The sequence below is a fragment of the Gastrolobium bilobum genome, unplaced genomic scaffold (assembly GCF_033153095.1).
Source record: "Gastrolobium bilobum isolate Gb01-03AN ecotype WA unplaced genomic scaffold, APGP_CSIRO_Gbil_v1 utg5255, whole genome shotgun sequence".
Taxonomy (NCBI): Eukaryota; Viridiplantae; Streptophyta; class Magnoliopsida; order Fabales; family Fabaceae; genus Gastrolobium; species Gastrolobium bilobum.
This window is the reverse complement of record NW_026898528.1, coordinates 1,121,925-1,149,583: the sequence shown is the minus strand read 5'-3', so window position 1 is coordinate 1,149,583 and position 27,659 is coordinate 1,121,925. Positions and strand designations below refer to the sequence as shown.

General features: G+C 36.9%; 1 protein-coding gene across 2 annotated transcripts; it reads left to right on the top strand.

The window, feature by feature from the left end:
- Positions 1 to 138: 138 nt before the first annotated feature.
- On the top strand, positions 139 to 23,755 carry LOC133317133 (uncharacterized). 2 transcript variants are annotated; one of them, XM_061518960.1, is made up of 14 exons: positions 139 to 439; positions 710 to 836; positions 953 to 1,199; positions 2,135 to 2,176; positions 2,810 to 2,881; positions 3,014 to 3,149; positions 3,295 to 3,452; positions 3,675 to 3,759; positions 4,135 to 4,304; positions 13,884 to 14,045; positions 14,742 to 14,891; positions 21,300 to 21,560; positions 22,071 to 22,343; positions 23,452 to 23,755. In XM_061518960.1, the coding sequence occupies exons 1-14, from the start codon at positions 379 to 381 to the stop codon at positions 23,677 to 23,679; spliced, it is 2,172 nt and encodes a 723-aa protein (XP_061374944.1). In that variant the 5' UTR covers positions 139 to 378; the 3' UTR covers positions 23,680 to 23,755. The 2 variants fall into 2 exon arrangements, with proteins under 2 accessions (XP_061374944.1, XP_061374943.1); XM_061518959.1 differs by having other exon boundaries at positions 4,105 to 4,304.
- Positions 23,756 to 27,659: the final 3,904 nt, after the last annotated feature.

The window sequence follows — 27,659 nt, the reverse complement described above, 5'->3', positions numbered from 1 at the left end:
CCACGTGGCTTACTACGTTATACATTACACCACACGTGGCAGTTTCCTCTTCGATCACTGTCACACACGAATAAATATTTGGTACTATTGTTGCACCAAGATTCAGTGTATCAAACATTATACGAGAAGAGAAAAAGTTTGACTGTGAAACTTTTTTTAATTAACATATAATATTTTTATTATGAAATATATTGAATCTTTGGTGCATCTTGCTACAAAGATTTATTCGTCACACACTGTTACACACTCACCACTGTTATACATCGAATAAAATCAATGGCTTATTTGTTCCAGCTATGCATTTTTTCAAACAGTTGGCGTTCGACGGTTTCCAATGCGTCAATTCTGCTGCACTGAACTTGTTTGTTCTACAAATCAATGAGGAGGAATGCCTTCGCCGCTCTCTACCGTCATCGCGGTGCCATTCCTATGTCCGCAAGTACTAATTCTCTTGATTCTTTCATCGCTTCCTTTCTCTCGTACATCCAGATACCTTGTTTATTTCCTCACCCTAGAAAATTTCCATTCGATGTTTTCTATTTTTGTTTTACTTGCTGAAATGATTAGAATTGACTGGTGGTTAGGTTATTGTTGCTCTTATTGTAGTCTGTGTATTATCCTTTCTATCGTGGCTTTGTTTTCATTACCTCAACTGCAGGTCACCGTTGTTGTGGTCTCATTTTGAGAGTGAGAGTGCTTTTTCTTGCAGATTTACGGCATGAGAATGCCACTGAAATTATCTTACGAAGATGCGTGCCACTGGAATATTTGAAACATATTGAGGTTGTCAAGAGGCTGGATTGCTGGTCCCCTTCTTGCTTGTTGCACCGAAATTCGTGAGTTGATTTGCCACCTTGCACTTGATCGGATTCTGATTCAACTAAAATCGATTTTTGTCCATGGCATGTTTTTATGATCTTCAAATTTCTGTTAATTGGGGATGCTGGTGCAGATATTCAACTGGTTTCACTAGCGTGCATGGCGAAACGCCATCTGCTGAGTATGCAAGGTTGAGGAGGGAATCGCTGGAAAATAAATTTGGGCTTGCTCTTGGAACTTATGGCTCTAAGAGTTTCAAACTTATCTACCGGTTTGGTCCCTTTTTGGCTTTGTACAGGGCAGCAATTATTTCTTTTCACGTGATAAGGTTAACAATATGGCAGTTGTTCGTTCAAGACATAGAAAAACGTGCAATTAAGGTAACAGATTATCTTTTGCTAGTGCTTTTCATACACTTTTGCAGATTTACTTAGGGAACACACATATTACTTTTGGTTTGGGAGGTTAATTCGTTTAGTTTAGTATGTATTTGATCAAGAATTGATCACTGAACATAACTTTAATGAAAAAATTTCAGTAAATTGCCTTGATATTGTATAGGATTAAAACCTGTTAAGCGATCAAACAAGAACTATCAAGGCATCTTCTTTTATTGGAAACCTTTTAGAAGTAGGGGAAAGATAAGAAAGAGAAATGGAATCTTAAGTAACACTATGGAGACAACATTGCAGCAACTTCTTTTGTCACTCAACTCAACTTAATGTACGGTTTTTTTTGTTTTATTCTTATGGATTAATTATGGTGTCTGTCTCAAATATAAAAATATTTTTTCATAGAGTGATGATAATTCCTTTGTTCTGAGATAAATGCCGTATTACCATATCAATTTTATGCTGTTATTTTCTTCTTCATTAACATGAAAGAATGTGTGTGCATTCTTGTTTTACGGTATGTCTTTTATTTGGTCACATAATGTAGATAGTTTCTCATTTTGACATTACAGGTACTTTTCTAAACAATCTGACCTTTTGTTCCTTTGATACCTGATGGATTTTTTGAAACGAACACTATAAATTTTACTGTTGTGCAATTTTTTAAATGAGAATTGCAGCTATATGTCAGTTTTATTCTGATAAATGGATTGGCAATGTAAAAGAGACCCCTTTCCTCATTTTGTGTCATGTTGGGCTTTCAAGTGTCGAACATGTATTTAAGCATTATAAGAATTACCAGACCAGTTATAATTCTTCCATTGACAATTCTTCCAGCAATAGAGTGTGGATTCATTTTGTTTTATACTTGTTAGGGAAAAATTGACAGGAATGAACAGTGATGTCAATACAATTTTTTGCAGTTTCGTGAAACTCTAATACGCTTGGGTCCTTTCTACATTAAGGCAAGTTTCTCTCACAGATTATTTCCTATTGGTTTCTGCTTTCATCATTTCTGTCTCCGTCATTCTTTGCATTACTCTTTTTTTTTTTTAATAGAAATGCATTACTCTTTTTATACAATAATAATGTTCTGTGCGTGAGATTAGTTTGAGATATGCTCTTTACATCAGCATTATTTCCTCTTTCTCATACAAACTTATTCTGCTCTTATTACTCTACAATAAGTTTTGTGGTTCCTTATTGTAAAATAACTTGGTGACTGTTTCTAGGGCTTTTGATACACTTTGTAGATCATAATATTTATTTTTTCCGATTATTTATTTCATTTGGAGATTTACCATTCACTTTTAACCACTTTTACCTTTACTCACAGAAATGCAATAAAGATGCTTCCAATTCTTATGCTCTTACTATAGTTACCATCTTTTATTTTATTAGATTTTTTTGTAAGCTTTCATCTTTTCTCTTTTAAAAGCACTTGAATATAGATAAAAAGCTTTTCTCTTTGTGCTCCTTTTTTCCCACATCACCGTTATGACATCATATGTACTGAATAGAGCAAGAATTAATAGTTATTTTACATTAAATTTCTCAGTACAGTTCTTTTATTTGACTTAATCTACTCATGATTACAGCTTGGGCAGGCATTGAGCACCAGGCCTGACATATTACCAACTGTATATTGCCAAGAACTTGCTAAGTTACAGGTACAGTGGCCTCTTCCATTATACTTTTCAGAGCATGTAATCAAATACTGCAGGTGCATCGATTGACTATTGTCATGCTCGTCTTATGTCGGCTTGTATTGATAAAGTATTAAATTTTGTTACTCATGCTAGGATCAAATACCCCCATTTCCAACTGATGTTGCAATCAGATCTATTGAAACCCAGTTGGGTGTTCCTATTGATGAAATTTTTAGTGACATTAGCCCAGCACCAATTGCAGCAGCATCCTTAGGGCAAGTTTATAAAGGTTAGTTGCCGGAAAAAATAACTTAGATTTTATTCTGATTTGGATATTTGTTTGGCTCGTTGTTCTTAAATTTGGAATTTTAGAGTAATATTGACATGTTTGAGGAAGATTGAAGTGTTTACTTTTGTTGCTTCAAGTGTTGCAGCTCACCTGCATTCTGGGGAGCTCGTAGCTGTAAAAGTACAGAGGCCCGGTATGTCACTTTCGTTGACTCTTGATGCTTTGTTATTCCATATGATTGGGGGCCAATTAAAACGGTTTGCCAAGGCTCGCAAAGATCTTTTAGTAGCAGTAAATGAAATGGTAAGTTCCTTTAGTATTGAATGCAAATATCTCTTGTTTGCTTTGTATATGACCTATTTTTCACCCAACATTGAGAAACTAACATCTGAAATTTACTTCTGAATATAATATTTTACTTGTGTGTATGTGATCGTTACACCAGCTGACTATTGTGGAGACTGTTATATTTCAATTTAGGTTGCAATTGCTTTATCTATTAGTCATTATAGTTTTATGCAACAGGTCAGGCACATGTTTGATGAAATTGATTATGTCCTGGAGGGAAAGAATGCTGAGCGCTTTGTTTCTCTCTACTGTTGGTCTGCAAGTAAGTTCAACATCTGTGCCAAAAATCCTTGTTGTTCTTTGATGATAATCTTGGCATTTCCATAATTCAACCATATATTTTATTCCCAAAATCCAATTTTAGATAATGCTCAATGCTTAACCAGATGTTATTACTCGAGGCATTTTCTCTGGAATCATAAATATTAGCTTTTGAACAATTTTCATACGAAGATTTGCTTTTATTCAGAGCTGTTAATTATTCCTCAAATATGAGAGGGCAGTGCACATGTGTTATGTTATGGAATAAACATTTTTGTCTCTTAATGCGATTAAGTGATTCTTAGTTCTTTAGCATGCAATTTAGAATGGTGACTCTTTACAAGAGATGGTAATAAAAAGGGCCACAAAAATGCAGGTGGAGACAATATTAAACACAAAATAACAAAGTCCATCAAAGCTCCAAAAATATATTGGGACTACACTTGCACCACTATACTGACTATGGAGTGGATAGATGGAATTAAGCTTACAGATGAAACAGGCTTGCGTAAAGCTTCTTTGAACAGAAAGGAACTCATCGACCAGGTATAAAGAACATAAGTTTTCTTGTTCACATTCTTTGACTGTTGACATATATGATATATGATATGTCTCTTTTATGCCATTTTTTATCTACGTCTGTGTTGTGTTCATATATTTAGCTTTGTATGCTTACGTGTATGTGTAGAATATTCTAGATTGTGATTTATCATTTATTGCTTTTTTCTATTTGTACCCTTATTTATTAGTGTCTCTTGTTATTGTAAATAAGTCTCTTAGTTTACTGTTGCTATTTATTGATGTAGCTCACTGTACTCAATATAAAAAGGACTCATTGGGTCTCTCAATGAATTAAGAAAATGTGTTATTCAGACAAAACACTTCTTCTTTTCTTCATGGTATCAAGAGCTGGTTATATTCCAGTCTCTTCCCCGTTCTGATTTGTTTTTAAGTCTTCTTCCTATTCTTTTTTTCGTTTTTGCCACTGCCCAAGCCAGAATCCTTACCTAGACACCTCCAACCACGAAACCAAGGCCACCATTAGGTTCAGAACAAAATTCCGAGCCAGCCCACAGAAGACCCGTCGCCGAAAACCCCTCCACGCGCCGCCACCAACCTTCAGCCTCGCCGACGCGTGTGCTCCATGCGCCGCCCTGCCGTCATTTTTTTCCGGCTAGTCATACCCCGTTCTGATCGTTTGCCTCCCCTCTTCCTGTTTTGAGGGTCAAAATCGTATTTGGAGGAACTTTTTTCTGGGTACCTGTTGTTAGAAAGCCATGGACGCTGAAAATTTTGAAAATTCGTCTGGAATTTCGTCTGGAACCTCACCCCTTCCCAACTCTTCGTCTTCTGGAGACAACCCAGCAACACTAATCACCATTTATACGGTAGGAACTATGTGCAATGGTGTCAATCTGTTAAGTTGTTTATCCAAGCTAAAGTGAAGATGAGGGGGTATCTTGACGAAAAAAAGGAAAAACCAGCAAAACGTTAACTTGGCTATGATGCTTGGCTGACTGAAAATGCTTTGGTAATGACATGGCTGACTAATTCTGTGGAACCAGATATCAGTCAAACTTATTTATTTCTTGATACGACTCAAGAAATTTGGGAAGCTGTTAAAGAATATATTGAAAAGAAGTTTCTGTATATTGATATTGAATAATTTACATGAGTGAGTATTTATACAAGAAAAAATCGCTAAGAATGACTAAGCGATGACTAATCAATCCTAATCACAATCAATTCTAATCAATCACAATCAATCCTAATCAATCAAAATCAATCCTAATTAATAGGAAATAAAAACGGAAACATGTTTGGATTCTGATTTTCTACACTCCCCCTCAAGTTGGGAGGTAAATATTGATCATTCCCAACTTGCCAATCAAGTCTTCGAATGCTGGACGGTGTAGGCCCTTGGTAAGGATATCTGCCGTTTGCTCTTTGGTTGGAACATATATCAAACGCACACTTCCATCATCTAATTTTTCTTTGATGAAGTGACGATCAACTTCCACGTGCTTTGTTCGATCATGATGCACAGGATTTTGAGCAATGCTAACAGCTGCCTTGTTGTCACAATATAGTTTTATTGGTAGGGAATATGAAATCTTCAACTCTTGAAGAAGTCTTCTCAACCAGATTCCTTCATAAACTCCATGAGATAAAGCTCGAAATTCTGCTTCAGCACTACTTCTTGCAACCACTGTTTGCTTTTTGCTTCTCCAAGTAACAAGATTTCCCCACACATAGGTGCAATAGCCTGAGGTAGATCTCCTGTCTACTGATGAGCCTGCCCAATCTGCATCAGTGTAGATTTCAATTGTCCTTTTATACCCCTTTTTAAAGAATAATCCTCTTCCTGGAGTATTCTTGAGGTATCTAAGCACCCTATAGACTGCACTAAGATGCTTCTCCTTGGGTGAGTGCATGAATTGACTAATCATACTCACCGCAAAGGCAATGTCAGGACGCGTATGAGATAAGTAGATTAGTTTACCAACCAATCGCTGATATTGTTCTTTATCCACCTCATTCCCATCTTCAATACCTAACTTGGTATTAGGTTCCACAGGTGTCTCAGCAGGTTTACACCCTAACATTCCTGTTTCCAACAAAAGATCTAGAACATATTTTTTTTGTGTTAGAGTGATGCCTGTTTTGCTCCTAGCAACTTCCATACCAAGGAAATATTTGAGAGTGCCAAGGTCTTTGAGTTCAAATTGAGCTGCTAGAAATTTCTTCAAGGTGTTCAATTCCTCAATATCATCACCTGTAAGAATTATATCATCTACGTATACAATAAGAATAGCAATTTTACCATCCTTAGAGTGTTTGTGGAAGAGAGTATGATCAGTCTGTGCTTGAATGAAGCCTCTTCTTTTGACTGCTTGTGTGAATTTGTCGAACCATTCTCTGGGAGACTGTTTCAATCCATATAGAGACTTTTTTAGTTTACACACTGATCCATTTCCCTTTTCAAAACCAGGTGGAGGATCCATATAGACTTCTTCATGTAAGTCACCATTTAGGAATGCATTCTTCACATCTAACTGTTGCAGAGGCCAATCTAGATTGGCAGCAAGAGATAAGAGAACTCGGATGGTATTGACTTTAGCAACCGGAGCAAAAGTCTCATGATAATCTATCCCATGAGTCTGAGTGAAACCCTTTGCAACCAATCTTGCCTTGTATCTGTTGATGCTATTATCTGCATTGAATTTTATTGTAAACACCCATTTGCATCCTACTGCCTGTTTTCCTTTGGGTAGGGTCACTATCTCCCAAGTTCCATTTCTTTTTAAAGCATTCATTTCTTCAAAGACAGCATCCCTCCATTTTTGATCATTGAGAGCCTCATGTATATTTCTCGGTATCTTTGTACTATCCAACATAGTACTGAAAGCACGAAACCCTGGGGACAACTTTCCATATGAAATATGATTAGAAATAGGATGAGTAGTACAAGATCGAGTACCTTTTCTGAGAGCAATGGGCAAGTGTAGATCATTTTCACCATGACACTCAAGTATTGGGGTGCTGGAACTAGAACATGGTTCAGAATCCTGGCAGTGTAGAGGCTCTGGGTTATTCACACTTTGAGGAGTCTTTCGCCTGCTATAAACTTGTCCCCATTTTGAGGAGGCTCCTGATGGTGAGGATTTTGTAGCTCCCCCTGTTTCCAAAATTAAAGGTAATACCGTGGCATCAGTAGCTTCCCATGACTGATCTTCATCTACTCCTATCTCCCCCTGAAGAGAAGTCGAGGGGAAGAAAGGGTCATTTTCAGAAAAAGTGACATCCATCGAGACAAAGACCTTACGAAGAGAGGGTGAATAACATTTATAGCCACGTTGAGTAGGAGAATAACCAATAAAGACACACTGGAGAGACTTAGGATCAAGCTTAGACCGTTGATGGGAGGGAATATGGACAAATGCAACGCAACCAAATAACTTGAGAGGTAAGGAGGAGACACCTCGGAAGGAAGGGAAGATACGAACAAGACTAGAAAGAGGAGACTGAAATTTCAGAATGCGAGATGGCATTCGATTTATCAGATACAAGGCAGTTAGAACTGCCTCTCCCCAAAGATATTTAGGAACACTCGTGGTAAACATAAGAGCCCGAGCAACTTCAAGGAGATGTCGGTTTTTTCTTTCCGCAACTCCGTTTTGTTGGGGTGTGTCAGGACACGAGCTTTGGTGAAGGATGCCATGTTGGGAAAGATATTCTCCAAGAATAGAGTTAAAATACTCTTTGCCATTATCTGTACGAAGAATTTGTATAGCAACTTGGAATTGAGTTTGAACCATGGCATGAAATTTTTTAAACACGGATGCAGCATCAGACTTATCCTTTAGAAGATACACCCAACAGACTCGAGAATGGTCATCAATGAAGGTAATGAACCATCGAGTACCTGAAATATTTTTGACACGGGCTGGACCCCATATGTCACTATGAATTAAGGAAAATGGGGAAGAGTCATGGTGAACTTTAGAAGGATAATGAGCACGAGTATGCTTGGCAAGTTGACAAATATCACAAGAAAACAAACTTGGACTTTTATGAATAAATAAGTTTGGCAACAACTTCTGAAGATAAATAAAATTTGGATGGCCTAGCCTACGATGCCACATCATAACATCATTACATGAATCAAAAGGAAACATAGAGTTTTTTTCTACGAAAACAGCTTCATGAGTCACATCCTCCTCAAAGTAGTAAAGTCCACCATCCTCTCTAGCACTGCCAATCATCCTCTCCGAGTCCTGTTCCTTTAAAACACAACCATGTGGAAAGAATTTAGCAAAGCAATGCAACTCAGAGGTGAGCTTGCTAATAGAAATGAGATTACAAGTCAGAGAAGGAACATAAAGAACTGATGTCAAAGTAATCAGCTCAGAAAGTTTAATGGTTCCGTGTCCCGCAATCTGGGAAAAACTGCCATCGGCGATCTTGACCCGAGAAGGTTCAGAATATGGAGTGTATGAACAAAACAAGCCAAGATTACCTGTCATATGATCAGAGGCTCCAGAATCAAGGATCCAATGATTTTGACTATCAACATGGAAAGTTGTACCTTGCTGGACCACATGACTAGTGGCCTTAGGAGGTTGAGTCAAAAGTCTCTGAAGTTGTTCAAACTTAGTCTTGCTAAGAAAGACACCATCAGAGTAAGAGGAAGAGTGTTTTGAGGAAGCCATGAATAGAAAGAGAAGGGTTAACCGTTGATGAAAAATCAAGTTTTGTAAATTTTTGATCTGACCTCTGGAACAGGAAGGGGAGAAGCCGGCGAAAAGGTCTGTGCAAGTCGCGGCAGAAAAAGACGTTGGGAAGGCGGCGCGTGGAGCTCACGCGCCGGAAACTGGCCGCGCGTGTGACGGCTCGTGGCGGCGCGTGCGGCGGTTGACGGCGATGGGTCCAGCGGCGGTCGACTCGTCGGATCCTTCTGAGTCGAATGGTCACCTCACTTTCTTGATCGGAGGTCAGTAGACTAGGTTTCTGTGTTGGACAGATTCAAGGAGGTGTTTAGGAGGTGTTTGACGGTGATGGAAGTGTTGGATGGTTATTTCAGATTTGAATTAGGGTAGGAACGAACCCGCTCTGATACCATATTGAAAAGAAGTTTCTGTATATTGATATTGAATAATTTACATGAGTGAGTATTTATACAAGAAAAAATCGCTAAGAATGACTAAGCGATGACTAATCAATCCTAATCACAATCAATTCTAATCAATCACAATCAATCCTAATCAATCAAAATCAATCCTAATTAATAGGAAATAAAAACGGAAACATGTTTGGATTCTGATTTTCTACAGAATATTACTCTGACCTAGGCAATGCCTCTCAGGCTTTTGATCTCAACACCAAGGTGAAAGAATTACGTCAAGGAGGGATGACTGTTACTGAATACTTCCTTGCTCTAAAAACACTGTGGCAAGAGTTGGATCTTTATGATAAAGCAGACCTTCAAGGTTTAGAAGCTAATGCAAGATTCAAAAATTATATAGAGAAAAGGTGTCTCTATGATTTTCTTGCTGGCCTTAATTCTGATATGGGTGGTGTTCGTGGAAGAATTTTGGGGCAAAACCCATTACCTTCCCTTGCTACTGCCTTTTCTGAGGTACGAAAGGAGGAGCTTCGCCGAAAGGTAATGTTGGGTGATAAGGACTCTAAGTCCTCTGATGGGTCTGCCCTTATAGCAAAGAATACTGTTCGTCCTTCTGGGGACTCAAAACGTTCTGACCGTTGGTGTTCTCATTGCAATAAGGGTGGTCACACCCGTGAAAAATGTTGGGAAATTCATGAAAAACCACCAAACTGGAAACCAAAAGGACAGAACAAGAATCGTGCTAATCAAGTATCTTCCGAAGATAAGGGGGAGGGGTCTCATCTCCCTTCAAACCCTGATGGTGTTTTCCTCTCTAAAGCCCAGTATGAGCAATTTCAGAAATTGATGTCTCAACCTTCTGAGGCAACTAGTCATGTTGCTCAAAAAGGTATGGCATTCTATGTTGAACGTAGTAATCGTTGGATCCTTGATTCAGGGGCCTCTGATCACATGACAGGTAATGCAACCTTATTTTTCTCCTATACCCTTTACTATCACCTGTCACGAATAAGAACAACTCATGGGAATATCTCCACTATTGCGGGAAAGGGATCCATTAAACTTTCTGAGCATATTATTTTGAACTCAGTCCTTCATGTTCCCTCTTTTACTTGTAACCTCATCTCTATTAGCAAACTTACTGCTGAGTTGCATTGTGTTGCTAAGTTCTCTGCAAATGATTGTATCTTTTCGGAACAGGACTCGGGGATGATGATTGGCAGTGCTAAAGAGGAAGAAGGGCTCTACTATTTTAAAGAGGATCTTTGTGAAAGGAGGATTTATTCGAACCACTCTCCATGTTTATCAGATGACTGTAATGATGTTTTGTTATGGCATCGTAGGTTAGGACACCCAAATTTTGTTTATCTTCAGAAGTTATTCCCGAACTTATTTATCAATAAAAAGCCAAGTTCCTTTCTTTGTGATGTTTGTCATCTTGCAAAGCATTCTCGTGTCACTTATTCTCTTAAGAAATATCATGAATCTTCTCCCTTTACATTGGTTCATAGTGATATTTGGGAACCTGCTCGTGAAAGAAATGTCTCGGGTGCTCGTTGGTTTATTACTTTCATTGATGATCATTCTAAGGTATGTTGGGTATATCTCTTAAAAGATAAGTCTGATGCGGCATCCACTTTTAAAAACTTTCATGCTATGATTCACACTCAATTCCAGACCTCTATCAAAATTCTGCGAACAGACAATGGTACTGAATATTTTAATTCTGTTCTTGGAGATTACCTAAACCAGCATGGAATTATTCATCAAAGTTCTTGTCCTAACACCCCTCAACAAAATGGGGTGACAGAAAGGAAAAATAGACATCTAATTGAAGTTCCTCGAGCTCTCTTATTCACGATGCATGTCCCTAAATATCTGTGGGGGGAAGCCGTCTTGACAGCCTCTTATCTCACTAATCGGATGCCTTCTCGGGTACTAAATTTTCATTCTCCTTTATTTTGTCTTACTAAATCTTTTCCCTTTTTCAGTGCTTTTTCTTCTCTTCCTCCCAGAATATTTGGCTGTGTGGTTTTTGTGCATATTCGTCCACATCAAATGTCCAAACTTGACCCTAAATCTATTAGATGTGTCTTCATAGGATATTCCCCTAATCAAAAAGGTTATAAGTGTTATTCACCTTATCTCCGTAAGATTTTTGTTTCCATGTATGTTACCTTTTATGAGACACAATCCTTTTTTTCCCCGATTTCTCTTCAGGGGGAGTCTATTGGTATTGGTATGGATGAAGATAAGCCTGGAAAACCAAATGATGCTGCTGTCCTTGACCTTTGGAAACAGGGGGAGTTATTGGGAAGGAAACAGGGGGAGCAACTATACCTAAGTCTAATGATCCTCCTTGTGATCCTCCTGGTAAATGGGGAAAATTTTACAGCAGGCGCAAAACACATCAAGATACTCTAGACTACCAGGATCCTGACTCGAGTCCTTGTTCCAGCAACCCACTTGAATGCACTAGTACAACCAACATTGATATGCCTATTGCTCTTCGAAAATGTACTAGATCTTGCACTGCTCATCCTATTTCCCATTATATCTCATATGAGAAGTTGTCTACAGGTTTTTGTGCTTTCAACACTATGTTAGATAGTACCAGGATACCCAAAAATATCCAAGAAGCACTTGATGACCCAAAATGGAGGAATGCATTAGAAGAAATGGATGCACTTATAAAAAATGGAACATGGGAGTTTGTGACATTACCTAAAGGAAAGAAAACTGTTGGTTGCAAGTGGATATTCACAATAAAATGTAATGCAAACAATAGCATCAATAGGTATAAGGCCAGATTAGTTGCTAAGGGATTTACTCAGACTCATGGGATAGATTATCAGGAGACATTTGCTCGTGTTGCCAAGCTTAACACTATCCGCGTCCTGCTATCTCTTGCCGCCAACCTTGATTGTCCATTGCAACAGTTAGATGTTAAGAATGCCTTCTTGAATGGTGATCTACATGAGGAAGTTTACATGGATCCACCTCCTAGTTTTGAAAAAGGGGATGGTTCTGTGTGCAAGTTGCAGAAGTCTCTCTATGGACTTAAACAATCTCCCAGAGAATGGTTTGGGAAATTTACTCAAGTTGTTAAGGGAAGAGGGTTCACCCAAGCTCAGACTGATCACACTTTATTTTTTAAACACTCCGACAAAGGTAGAATTGCTATTCTGATCGTTTATGTTGATGACATAATTGTCACTGGTAATGATAGCGAGGAGATAACCTCTTTAAAAAAAATGTTTTGCTGACCAGTTTGAACTAAAAGATCTTGGATCTCTCAAATATTTCTTTGGCATGGAAGTTGCATGGAGTAAAGAAGGAGTTTCTTTAACTCATAAAAAATACATTCTAGACCTGTTGCAAGAAACAGGTATGCTTGGGTGCAAGCCGGCAGAGACTCCAATTGAAGCTAATATCAAGATGTGAGTTGAGGACGGGGAAGATGTTGATAGGGAGCAGTACCAGAGACTAGTGGGGAAATTAATCTATCTGTCTCACACTCGTCCTGATATTGCTTTTGCTGTGATCATGGTTAGCCAATTCATGCATTCTCCTAAGGAAAAACACCTTAGTGCTGTTTATAAAATTATCAAGTACCTCAAAAACACCCCTGGTCGAGGAATTCTCTTTAAAAAGGGGAACAAAAGGATGATTGCAATTTATACAGATGCAGACTGGGCTGGCTCTGCAATGAACCGAAGATCTACTTCAGGATATTGTACTTATCTCTGGGGAAACCTTGTGACCTGGAGAAGTAAGAAACAAACTGTTGTTGCAAGAAGCAGTGCAGAAGCGGAATTTCGAGTTCTAGCCCATGGTATTTGTGAAGGAATTTGGTTAAGAAGGCTTTTGGAGGAGTTGAAGATCTCATTCCCTACCTATCAGATTATATTGTGATAATAAGGCTGCTGTCAGCATTGCTCAAAATCCTGTTCATCATGACAGAACAAAACATGTGGAAGTTGATTGTCACTTTATCAAAGAAAAATTAGAAGATTGTATGTATGCTTGTCATATATACCTACCAAGGAACAGACGGCAGATATTCTGACCAAAGGATTAATTAAGCCGACCTTTGAGGATTTGATCAGCAAGTTGGGAATGATCAATATATATCTCCCAACTTGAGGGGGAGTGTAGAATATTCTAGATTGTGATTTATCATTTATGTCTTTTTTGCTATCTGTTCCCTTATTTATTAGTGTCTCTTGTTATTGTAAATAAGTCTCTTAGTTTACTGTTGCTATTTATTGATGTAGCTCACTGTCCTCAATATATAAAGGACCCATTGGGTCTCTCAATGAATTAAGAAAATGTGTTATTCAGACAAAACACTTCTTCTTTTCTTCAGTATGTATGAATAGTATTAAATGCACAGTTACATTATCTTTTGGCTACATATTAAATGCATGAGTACTTAAGAATTAACATGCGAAGTACAGCTAATTGATGCATCTTGCCTCTTTCTCATGGCTTTGTAGGGATTATACTGCTCTTTGAGGCAACTGCTGGAAGTTGGTTATTTCCATGCTGATCCTCATCCAGGAAACCTTGTTGCAACAAATGATGGATCAGTTGCATATTTTGACTTCGGAATGATGGGGGATATTCCTAGGCATTACCGGATTGGACTTATTCAAATGGTGAGTAATATTTAAATATTACTCATTTTAATGGGTGTAACTTAAATTGATTAGTCGAATATAATTTTCACAACTTTTGTTGGCAATCTCTTAACACCAAAATTATGTTTGAAAAGTCAAATTGCATTAATGATGTTCGACATATCTAATTGACATTTGACACAGTTATCATTTCTTTCTCTTAATAAGATGTGTTATGCTTATATATTTATGGTGGGTGTTAAATGTCAACTTAGTGAATGGTCTTCCTACATGTGGTAATGCAGGAGAAGAGTCAAAGGATGTGTTAGATTTTGACTGCTTAATGAGTTCGTGGTTATCCTTTGACGATCACTTATTCATAGTCTCTCTCAGAAGATCTCTGTCTCTAACTTCTGAGTCACGTTTTCCAAATTTAAAGTATTCAAATATTACTTCATAATTTACAAGAATGTGTTTTATATTTACCAGAAATATCTTTTATGATGCTAATATAGATGATGTTCTGAAATATGAGAAATCCTTATATTCATTGGATTCAGACCATTGATATATCTGTTTCTCTTGGATGCAATGTCCGAGTGCATGCATTGTCTATGTAATTTTATTTTATTTTCATTTTAAACTTTCTCCTCTTCATTATGTCAGACCTTCTTGTAGTTATACATAATTTCCCTGAGTTGTCTGTGTCTAGTACTAAGTTTTTGTTTCTTTCAGATTGTGCACTTTGTTAATCGTGACTCTCTGAGCTTGGCAAATGACTTTCTTTCTTTGGGATTTATTCCTGAAGGGGTTGATATACATTCAGTTTCTGCTTCACTGCAAGCATCATTTGCTCACCGGAACAGTGAATCTCAAGATTTCCAGGTTTTGTTTTTGTTTTAATCCTGCACCTAAGGATCAATTAGTAGCGGTATTAGCTGTAACCGGTGTTGATATTTTTGACATCAGCCTTAATATCCCAAAACAGAGATTTTGGAGCATTTTCACATGTCAATTAAGAGGAATTTGTGCTGCCATTGTTTGGTTCTTATTGTTGGATAGGAATGCCTAAATTTTCAAGGATAATTCTTTGATGCACCTTCTCTGACGACTTGATCTGTTGTACCTCAAAAAAATTCTCTGCCCTTGCTATCCAATCCAGCGGGTCAGTCCCCTTGGTAACTCTACCTTCCTTGCCCAAGAACAGTTCTCGGACACATGGGAATTCACCCCACTTCCCTCACTGTGCTCCTCCAATTGCTTGACCAAATGGGGTTGAGCTTCCTCTCGGGTGGGTTGATCTCGGGTACCTTCATCGTCAATTTCAATGCCCTGTTTTTGCACACCATGGTCGTAGGTTACCTTCTTGAGAAACTCCACCGCACTCTCCACGGCTTCAATTCAGGCCTCTGTTCTGCCTGTCTCTCCAGTGGATCAGCAGGTCAGACCAATTGTTAGCCTCTTGACACGAGCTGTCGAACTCGCGCAAATTAATTAAATTAGGTTTATTAAAAATTTGTAGTAAAGCGTCAACCTAAGTCGTCTCTCAAGGAGTTTGCAAGGATCTTAATCGCTCAGTTATAAAAATAAAAATAAAATGGAAACCAAATGAAAATGGAAACTAAATGAAAAGAGAAAATAAGGAGAAACGGAAACTAAAGAAAAACAAAAACTAAAATTGGGGGGGGGGGGGGGTTAATATGATTGTAAATTTAAACGGAAATAAAATAAAATAAAAAGTAATCACATTAAAAGCAATCAACCCAAGAATTAGGATTCCAAGGATATCCATCATTGGACAAATAATTACCATATCGTGATTGATCTCAATTGAATCAGAATCCTTATTTCCAATTGAGAACCCTCTCTAAGCGATCGCTTAGCGTTTGGTCGAATACGGCGCGTCTACTCGCGCAATCGCGGAGTATCAACCCGTTCGACTTGAGTTCATTGGGTTAATCAACCTAACCATTAAATCTAATGATTAATCTCTTTCCTAAGAATGCAATCGCGTATCTCAAATTAAACACCCACAATCGCGCGATGCCAAACCGAGTTGGAAAAAGAAACGATTTTGGTTCAAAATGAGGCGCAGCTCCTCAGGATTCAACCATGGAATCCTCAACCCTTGGGTTGATTAAAGAAAAGAGGAGAGAGAAAAGACAAATTCTATTAATTTCAAAACTGTAAAATTCAAATTCAAACGAAAGAAAGATGATTCACAAGGTCCCTACTCTCTCCCTTTTAACCCCTAATCAAGCTGGGCTTCGGGCTCTACAAATCCAACCCAAAATAAAAGGAAACAAAACAGAAATATTGGCTCTGGGCCTCATGTACATTGGGTTCAAAATTATAACTTAAGTTCAAACATAAAAATAAATTTCCAGCAAAACACGTCCATCTTGAGCTCAGGTTTCGACCATCTTACTGTCCGAATTGGGCTTCAGTAGCTGAAATAGCAATTGTATCCCTTCCTGTTAGCTGCAAAAAGCAACAAGAACGGAGTTAATCGGAAATCTGTAGAGTGAGATATGGTCAAAATACGAAAGTAGTGTAAATCTGAAAAATTATGACGAAAATCAATTAAACCCAATTAAAATCTAGAATTCTGATTTGACCCAAAAGACCTTTATTTAATTCAAATAAAACCTAAAAATACCAACCAAGAGTAATAAATAAGTGTAACAAAATATGTGTTATCAAATTCCCCCACACTTATCTTTTTGCACTCCTGGGCAAAAACTAAAATAGAAAGCAAAGACTAAGATCAACCAATCCCTTTTAACAATTACCAAGTATACAGAAAATATACATAGATCACAAGTCTTCAACAGATTAACCAATCAGGACAGAAATTCCCTAATCTCAAATCACAAGACCTGCTAATTTCAACTGTACATGCCAATTACCGAAAATGGTTCCTTATAGGATGCTCTCAATATTTTTCTCTCAAGTGTATCAGTAATCAGTGTATCACTCAAATCTACTCAAGAAAATCATTCTACCATAGGCTTGCTCAAATTCTACTTCTCCACTGCTACCAACACATGCATGCACAAATCAAGAGGGCTTTATGCAGGGTTGTAATGGGGCTGAGGTGAAGGTATGTATAAAATATGGAAAAGAAAGTTAAACACCTCAGAAATCTACAAGAGCAAAAGTTAATAACGACACTAAGAAAATAAAACAAAGATAATGAAAAGTATTATTTTTTTATTTTTTACTTTTTCTCTTCTTTTTTTTGTTTTTTTTTTTTGGCTTCTATTTTTTTGCTTTTTTTTTAATCAATACAATAAAAAAAAGAATCAGATGGTCACCCCTCACACTTAAATACAATCATCTCAGTGAAAACCATTGCTCAGTAAATCTCCAGGGTGTGGAATTAATTGGTTTTTCACTTAGGCTTGTAATGTGGCTCAAGAAGTAAAGGATATAAAGGCTCAAGGGGCTCATCAAGGGATAATAATGTAAGGGATGGCTATCTGGGTAAAGTGGGTAAAGAAAGAAATGAATGCCTTAATCATATTCATGCATGTAAGTGAAAAACGCACTTTCAAAAAGAATCAGAGCAAGTTCTAGAGAATAAAGATCATGAGCAGAAACACACAAGAAAGAGAGAATGGCAAAAGATGTAATCCATTCATACAGGCCCAAAATCTCACAAGGGTAAAACCAAATTACGCAATCAGCATAACAACATCAGTCAACAAGTAATATAATCCAAGAGTCAAGAATTAATTCTGATCAGAATAATCTATCAAAAGAAATATGTCCAAGTTCATTCTATGTATAACTCAACAATTATCAGAAAGAAAAGGAAAATCCACTTATTGACAATTAAAGTTGAAATAAAAAAATGCAAAGAAAAAGGAAATAAAGAAAAAGGAAAAGAAGACTCCCTATCCTCCTTAGGGAAGGTAAGTGGCATCCGTGAGCCTGATTTGTGCCTCCACAAACTGCTGCTGGAGTCCCTCATGAAAAGGCTTGAAGCAATGTCCATCCACATGTGAAGATCCTCTCAGTCTGTTTATCACACCATTCCCTATGATTAATTTTCTGCATAATTTAAACAAAAGGAGGAAGATGGTAAAGAACGAATAGAGAACGATGCAAACTCCCCGGCAACGGCGCCAAATTTGACACGAGCTGTCGAACTCGCGCAAATTAATTAAATTAGGTTTATTAAAAATTTGTAGTAAAGCGTCAACCTAAGTCGTCACTCAAGGAGTTTGCAAGGATCTTAATCGCTCAGTTATAAAAATAAAAATAAAAATAAAATGGAAACCAAATGAAAATGGAAACTAAATGAAAAGAGAAAATAAGGAGAAACGGAAACTAAAGAAAAACGAAAACTAAAATGGGGGGGGGGGGGGGGGTTTAATATGATTGTAAATTTAAACGGAAATAAAATAAAATAAAAAGTAATCAAATTAAAAGCAATCAACCCAAGAATTAGGATTCCAAGGATATCCATCATTGGACAAATAATTACCAAATCGTGATTGATCTCAATTGAATCAGAATCCTTATTTCCAATTGAGAACACTCTCTAAGCGGTCGCTTAGCGTTTGGTCGAATACGGCGCGTCTACTCGCACAATCGCGGAGTATCAACCCGTTCGACTTGAGTTCATTGGGTTAATCAACCTAACCATTAAATCTAATGATTAATCTCTTTCCTAAGAACGCAATCCTGTCTCTCAGATTGAACACCCACAATCGCGCGATGCCAAACGGAGTTGGAAAAAGAAACGAATTTGGTTCAAAATGAGGCGCAGCTCCTCAGGATTCAACCATGGAATCCTCAACCCTTGGGTTGATTAAAGAAAAGAGGAGAGAGAAAAGACAAAAATTCTATTAATTTCAAAACTGTTAAATTCAAATTCAAACGAAAGAAAGATGATTCACAAGGTCCCTACTCTCTCCCTTTTAACCCCTAATCAAGCTGCGCTTCGGGCTCTACAAATCCAACCCAAAATAAAAGGAAACAAAAAAGAAATATTGGCTCTGGGCCTCATGTACATTGGGTTCAAAATTATAACTTAAGTTCAAACGTAAAAATAAATTTCCAGCAAAACACGTCCAAAAGCAACAAGAACGGAGTTAATCGGACATCTGTAGAGTGAGATATGGTCAAAATACGAAAGTAGTGTAAATCTGGAAAATTATGACGAAAATCAATTAAACCCAATTAAAATCTAGAATTCTGATTTGACCCAAAAGACCTTTATTTAATTCAAATAAAACCTAAAAATACCAACCAAGAGTAATAAATAAGTGTAACAAAATATGTGTTATCACCTCTCCGGTTGTAAAGGTTAAGAATGCGAAAGAATTAGTGAATAGGAAGAATTAAGAAGGAGAAAGAATTGTGACTATTATTCAAGAAAGCAGATGATTTACAAGAGGGTTGGTCCTCTTACAAAGGGGAAACCTCTTCCTCCACTAAGAATGTCTCAGTCTTTTTACTTTAAAAAATGCCTTCTTTTTCAAAAAAAAAAAAAAATGATGCCTTCTACAGTTTCCCCCCTATTTAACTACCTAACTCCTAATTGGCCAAAGTAACCACTTTCAACTAACTCACTCGAAAAAAAAAAAAAACTCTCAATTAAACCCCGACTGATGAGAGTAGGGGTGAGAGCAATCCTTGTACGCAATCTTGTCCTTACATATTTGCAAAGAGGTTGTTTCAACTAACTCACTAACTATATTTATTCCTTCTCCAATATACCTTTCAAATTTTATTCTTTTTATTCTTATAACAGGACTTAGCACAGATCTGTCATTTTGATTTTAAGTCTTTTAATAGTTTGATGTTTCGTAATCGGCAAGTATACCGGTTATACAAGTAATAAACAGTGAGTAGAGTATCGTTCTCACGAGGATTAGTGTTTCAAGCACTATTTTACTATTTTTACTTAAGTTGGACAATTCAAATGAGAGATTTAATTAAAAACTAATTAATAATTAAAATAGAACTTAAACAAGAACACAAAGTCAAAGATTCAAGCAATCAAGAAAAGCATAGTTAGAGATTTGATTTATCCCAATCTCCCCTTTTGAATTAAAACCTTAATTAATCGTCCTTTTTATATTGCCAATCAATTCATCTAATTTAGTTAAAACTCAATCCCTTGGTATTCTATCCCTTTAAGGCTTTACTCCCCCTTTAGAGAATCCTAATTCCCTGGTGTTTCCCAAAAAAGTTTAAGCATTAAAATCAAGAATTATAAAAATGGTATAAGGATTGCACGATTCATATGTATATTCCTATATTTATACAAATCAATGATGAATTTACCAACCCCAATTCATATACCAGCATCCCTATTGTCATACATGAACCTTAGATCAGTCTACTAGAAGATTGACTCATAGAAGCATGAAGAACAGGAAAATCCATTCGATATAAAAAGGGAAAATTGCATTAAAGATTAATTCAGAAACATAAAGATTCAATTGAGTTCCATCTAACCCTAATTACAAAGAAAAATAGCTACTCATGGCAAAAACAAAGACAAAAGAAATCATAAAGCTTCGCCAAACTCCTTCGCAATGAGGGCATGGTGAATCTCTACGAATCTCAGCTTGATCTCCCTTGGCGAAAAGCTACTTTAGAAAGTATAAAAACGTCAGCGCCTAGGAATTAGAATTGGGCTTTTTTTTTTGGGTGCTTAGGTGTCAAATCTTCTGAATGAGATTTCATCTATTTTTTGCAGCAATCATGATACTTATGGCTCAATATCTTCCCAATTATCTAAAACATCAAAAAGCATAAACATATAAAAAGATAATAACAATTCATATAATAACTTCAATATTAACAATTTAAGACATTAAATTCATATTTAGGTTCTTAATTTAGGAGTTTTAAGGCTCTATTTTGCATTCAAAACATTATGAATTTAAGGTTTATCATTTGACAACTTACTAGCTGCCTGGTGACATCTATGACAACTTACCAGCTTCAAATTATTTCGTAAAATAATATTTCACAGATTCATTTAAGAGGGCGAGCTTGAAGCAGTGGTAAAGCTGCGTCTGTGTAACTGAAAGGTCATGGGTTAGAATTTAGGAAGCAGCCTTTGTGCAAAAATATGAGACTAAGGTTGCGTACAAGAATTTTCGTAATTCCTACCCTCGCAAATCGGGGTTTAATGTGTAGTGGATTTTCAGATTCATTTATGATAATGTCTTTATTGAAGAGCCTTTTCATTTTATATCTAACTGAAGCACAATTACAGGGTATCATGGCAATTCGAATTTTAAAGTTTAATCTTGGTTTGGATTTCAGGGAATTATGAACCAACTATATGATGTCATGTATGAATTTAACTTCTCCCTCCCGCCAGACTATGCTCTTGTTATAAGAGCATTGGGATCACTAGAAGGCACAGCTAAAGCTCTGGATCCTGATTTTAAAGTTATTGAGAGTGCATATCCTTTTGTCATCGGGAGACTTATAGCAGATTCAAGTCCTGATATGAGAAGAATTTTGAGGGAACTTCTCATTCGTAACAATGGATCCATAAGGTGGAACCGGCTAGAGCGCCTGGTATGATCTATCTCAGTTTTCTACTCTGCCATACAATGTAATAGTTATGTCGATATGTTAATTCCAGTATTGCTTGAAAGAAGCTCACGAGTTTAAAACTGAAATTCACGTGGTTGAAGTATTGCTATTTACCCCATCTGTATCATATGGATAAATTCCTTCTTCAAGTAGAAGGAATTGCTATTTGACCTTTTTTTTTTTTTTACTTAACATTAATTTATAGACTACTTTATTTGTGCACTTGCTCTTGAAACTTTGAAATCTTAAATCACTATATAAATTGATTTACAGTTGCTGCCTAGTGCGTTATAAATTTACAAGTGGAATGATGCTGCTGCTTTTTTTCCTTATTTAGAAGTAAACATGCTTTATTAGAGTTAAATCTCTAACCCTTTCTAGTAATGCAAGTGCAGATCCCGTTTATTTCTGCACTCAAATTTGAATACTCTTGTGGATGAATTATTATACAGCTTAAGACTATATTTAATATTGATGTCATTCTTGTTTCAGGTAGCAGCAATATCTGAACAGGCTTCTGAGCTAACTGGAGACCCTACTTCTGAAAAGCTTTCAAGTCCTTCCGTTTGGAAATTATTTGACATGCATGCTGTCGTTGATTCAGCTGAAGATCTTTTATTATTCATATTATCAGACAAGGGTCACAGAGTGCGTCTTTTCCTTCTTCGTGATGTAGTAGAAGCAGTTGATGCGTTTCTGCAAGATGAAGTGATTGATTGCGTGTTAAATGAGAAGCCTCAAGGCCAGAGAATATTGCTATTTGAGGTATTTTCATTTGTTAAATTTTATCTACATCTGTGTGTATCAAGGGTAATGCCTAGTTTCTAACCTTCTAACCTTTGCACGGAGGCTAGCATCCTTCACATGTTTAGTTGGACCAAAAGGAGGATGAGTGTTTTGTTCAACTAAGTATGTAGAGGCTGCTCTCATCCAGATAAAGGTGGAGGTTGTTATTCTTTATGTATTTATGAAAATGAGTCAAATGACAGTTAAGCGCTCGCATTTACTTGTCCCTGATCTTGCCACTAATCACTCCTACCAACTGAATGGTATGGTGAAGTGTGTGCATCGTTTTGATATAGATAGTTTGTTGATGGCAATGCGGGGAGAAATATAATAATCTTATCATTTAGAGGAACGATAATCATAACATGTTTTTGAATTGAGGTGGGCGCAGTGGGATTGTGGAGGAGGATGGGGTGGTCATGGGATAGGTGGGGCCGAAGTTAGGTGGTGGAACTGGAGCTGGGATGGCAGATGGCAAGAGACGGCGACAAAGGTGGTGGGATAGCGGTGTATTTAAATTTTTGTTTGAAGAAAGGTGTTTTCAATGGGCTGACCTAAAAGGGGCCTTGAAAAGGTTGAGAGCATGCTCTTATCATCCACCCGGAACTTCCAATCCCCCACCCGCCACCGCTTAAGGATAGGGTATTTGACTTGGGCTGAGTCAATAATTGCTCCTTCAAATGGAGTTATTGACATCTTTTTTTTAAGAAAAAAAAAAAACTAAAAATTGTTTGGTGATTGTATAAAGTTGTTCCGATGATTTTAAAGGAGGGAAGATAAACTAATTTATTATGATGATGCATTATTAGAGTAAAGAATAAAATTTATACATACAAGTTTAGAATAGGGTTAAAATTATAAAATAAACATGTGGAGTCAAAAAAGCTTATATATTTTTTTTTAAAAAAAACTTCTTTTTGGGAGCTTTTAATTTTTTTTTTTCATTATAAAAAAACTCTTTATATAATAAGAGCTTTAATAAAAAAATATTTGAGTAAGTTTCAGTTTTTAAGGAGAAGATAAATTAAAAATAAAACATGTCAAACAGGTACTAAATGTGGAAGTTTTTCGTACTTGTGCATTGCAGGAGGGTACTATCCTCGCTAGGATTGGAAAAGGCTTTCAATACCTCCGTGAGGTGGTGAAGTTGGCACCAGGGGAGTGGACAGCAATGCTTATTCGGATGGCAGTGAAGCCTGAGGTTCACAAATTTGCTTTAGACATTATTTCAGCTTTAGCTTTGCATTGTAGCCACAAATTGCAGGTCGCTTCTTGGCTCTATTTGTCAAGACTTCTTCACAAATTGTCAAATTGATGTAGAAATACAGCCGTTGACATTAGTGGGCTAGAAACGAGTGAATGTTTCCTCTGCATATTCTTAGCATGAAAATTCCATTTTAATTGCAATACATGCTTCCCAAATTTTACCTTTTTTTTAGGGATTTTTTGAAAGTTCATAAAGAAAACAATTTGATAAATTATTTTTTTATTTCTATAGACGGCATTTTGAGTTTATTTATGAACGTATGCGAGCCCGCTTGTGTGTTTTTTGGAAAATAATTATAATTTTTGCTTGTACTAATCGTCACGCTACGATTAAAACATTTTTTAACTTATTTTTAAGGTACGTTAATATAATAAAAGTCATGTATTAATAAATTGTTTATAATTTTTTAATATTAAATAGTATTGTTCTTGTAAAACAAAGTCTTACGAGAATAAGGAAGGGTTAAAATAGATTAGTAACAAACCGCGACGCGTCCAATTTTCGTGAGAAAAACAAAGAAGAGAAACACCCGTGTTGAACCGCGAAAGTCCTGCCTAGTAGCTAGGTGGGCCAATTTGGAAACGCTGCCGTAAAAAATATTAGGGTGAATTACATATTAATACTTTTGAAGTTTTGCTCGTTCTCACCGGTTGCATAAAGTTTGTCTTGTAATATAACTCTTTTTTTTTTTTTGATATAAATGGAGGGCCTAGCCCAGAAAAATTAAACATAGAGTTTATGCATGCTCATAGAGGCATGCTCCACTAACAATTTTGAACAAAAAGAGAACCAACAAGAAACAACACTATCAGTGGGAGACTCTAGTAACCTTAGCTCACCACTCTTAAGATTTAAACCCATCTTTGCCAAACTATCAGCACAAGAATTAAAGTTTCTTGAAATATACTCCAACTGGACATTCTCAAAGGTTTGGGCAATTTCCTTAATATTAGCAATCAAAGCAGAATAGCCACAGGGGTACGCATTGTCCTCTGCACAAAGGATAGCCTCCTTGTTGTCACTTCCCAGCCATACACAAGGAAGGTTCAGCTCTCTAGCAAGTTTTAGCCCTTGGAAAATTCCCCACAATTCAGCCTCCAGAGGGGAGCAAGGCCCTGTGTTATAGGCAAAACCTCTTATCCAATTTGCATATGCTGAAACCGCTACTCCACCACAAGCTCCAGTATGGGGCAATAGACTAACAGCCCCATCTACGAAGATTTTGATGCTTCCCTTGTTCCCCTTCTGTCTAAGGTTGTCACTGTGATTACACTGACCAGGCAAAATAGTAAAAGGACCAGCATTCCTGCTACATTTCATTTCGGCCAGATAGTGCAGAATTCTTTGAATAGGATCATGGGGTCTGGAGAAATTTTCAACATGAATCGAGGAGTTCCTCCAAAACCACAGGAACCAGCAAGTGACAAAAAAAATTTCAGACCAGGAATGCCAAAAGTGTGAATGAAAAGGCTTGAGAAGATTAAGCCTGAACCAGTCTATACCTTCTGCAGACAGAAAAGTATTGGGAACCTTACCCGCAAACCACCTTTCCCACACTTCCCTGGCAGCTTTGCAATCTCTCAAAGTGTGGACTAAGGTTTCCTGATCATCAAAGCAGGTGGGGCAGAGAGCTTCACCTCCACTCCATTGGCTGGTTATACTCCTAACAGGGAGCTTGTTGAGACATGCAAGCCAAAGGAAGACAGCAATTCTATAGGGGCCCTTCCATTTCCATATAATTGACCAAAGTCTATCTGTAACACGGTTTGATTTCATAAGATGGTTGTATGCATTTCTGACTATGGATTTACCAGGATTGCCCACCTTCCAATCAATCCAATCCTTAGAGCTGCTGTGAGAAGGAGGAGAGAAATTTCTCAACTTTGAGCAGGCAGAAATATCCAAGAAATTACCTAGGTAGTCCCACTTCCAGTCATCTGTTTCATTATCAATTAAATCACAAACTTTCATACTGAGGTCAGCCATAGGAGGTTTGGTCACAGCCAGATCAAACAGAGAACACTACCATCCTCCCCAAATATCAGTCCAGAAGTATGCCGTCCTTCCATCTTCAATTACCCATTCCAACTGATTATTCATCTTGATTCTTGCCAAGCAAATACTCTTCCACAGGTTCGAATCATGTGTTTTAGCAATCCAAATGCCATTAGCATCCTGCTTCCTGCCGTACTTGGCAAACAGTACCTTAGCCCAAAGGCTATCCTGGTACTTCATAATTTGCCAAGCAATCTTCTGCATAAAAGCTTCGTTTTGAACTCTAAGATTGATGATCCCGAGTCCCCCACCCTCATTAGGCTGACACATGAGCTCCCAGGCTACATAATGAGCTTTCTTTTTGGAGTCTAAGTCTCCCCAAATAAAATTTCTTTGCAACTTCTCAATGTCTTGACACACATGCACTGGAATGGAATTATTTTGCATGTGATAACAAGGAATGGCAGAGAGCACACTTTTGGCCAAAGTGATTCTGCCAGCCAGGGACAGACACTTTGCCTTCCAGCCATGAAGTTTTTCCTGCACCCTGGCTGTTACAGCTGCATAATGGTTCTTGTTAATTCTTCCATGTCTCATCATAGTTCCTAGATAGCAGCCAAGCTTGTCCACTTTCTTGAATCCACTAATTTCAGTAATGGATTGCACTACCTTCTGAGTAGCATTCTTCGAAAAGTAAATGCATGACTTTTCTATGCTAACACTCTGACTTGACATCTTCGAAAATTTCTCCAGACAATTAACTATGCAGTTGATTTGATCAAGTGAAGCCTCTGCAAATAATATAATGTCGTCCGCAAACATAAGATGAGATATTAGGGGACCAGATCTGCCAGCTCTTATTGGAAGCCAATTCTTCACTTCCACTTCATCCATAATCAAGTGGGTTAACTTCTCCATGCAGAGAACAAAGAGGTAAGGGGAGAGGGGATCCCCTTGCCTAATTCCCCTCTTGGGTAATATAACTCTTTTGAGTTTTGTTAAATTGTGAAAATGTCAAATGAGATATTAGATTTAATGAAATTTGTAAACTTTCACTGATAACTTTTTTTAAAGTTTAGATAATTTTTAGAGGAGGGATCCCTTATCACCAATTAAATTTATCATTTTTAATCGTTGATTTCGTTAATCTGACAGTTATAATTTATTGAATAACATTTATTAATTAATTATTAATTTTTAATAAATTATAACCGTCAGATTGATAAAAATCAACTATTAAAATTTAGTAGTAAGAAATAATAAACTTAATTGGTAGTAATCCTACCCTTCATTTTTATATTTAGTGCAATTCCATTGTTAACATATCACCTATCTCATATTACTCGCATGGGTAATTCTCATTAGATCTAGTATTCTATTTGGCAGTTTTATGGTTTATCATTGTTACGGTGTTTTAATTGTGTGCCCTAAACTAAAAAATAGCTCAAACTTTAAAAGTTTAATATGTATACATACGCATGATAACAGGTGAGTGTGTAGATACATTGCACGTAGGTTTTTTTTTCTTCCCCAATTCTATTAATTGAGTCGACCCCAATGGCCTGATGATGTTTAAATTAATGCACATGTTCTTAATCATATGAAAAATTAAGAAGAAAAACATAACTCAGTTAATAAAATGCGAGTTTTCAATCAATCATCAATGACAAAGTAGGAAAATGTCAAATTAAATTAGCCCGAACACCGATTAATATAATAAGGTATCTGTTCAAACCGAAGATTCCAATGTTTCTGGTCACAGGATTCCTTGTAATCAAAATATAAATTCATTAAAACCAAAAAAAAAAAAAAAAATCTAAATTCATGGTTGACCCTTTAATTAGTCTTGCACAAGAAAGGGTGTGAAGGCTGTGCCGAACACAGAAAATAATTGTACACAAAATGGCAACATAGTCATAGAATATAAATCCCAATAACAAACAGTATTTAGTCAACTTCGATAGTGTAAAACAAAAAATCTAAGAAACTCAAAACATGATAACAAGGAAAAAAAAGTATCAGTTATTTCTCCC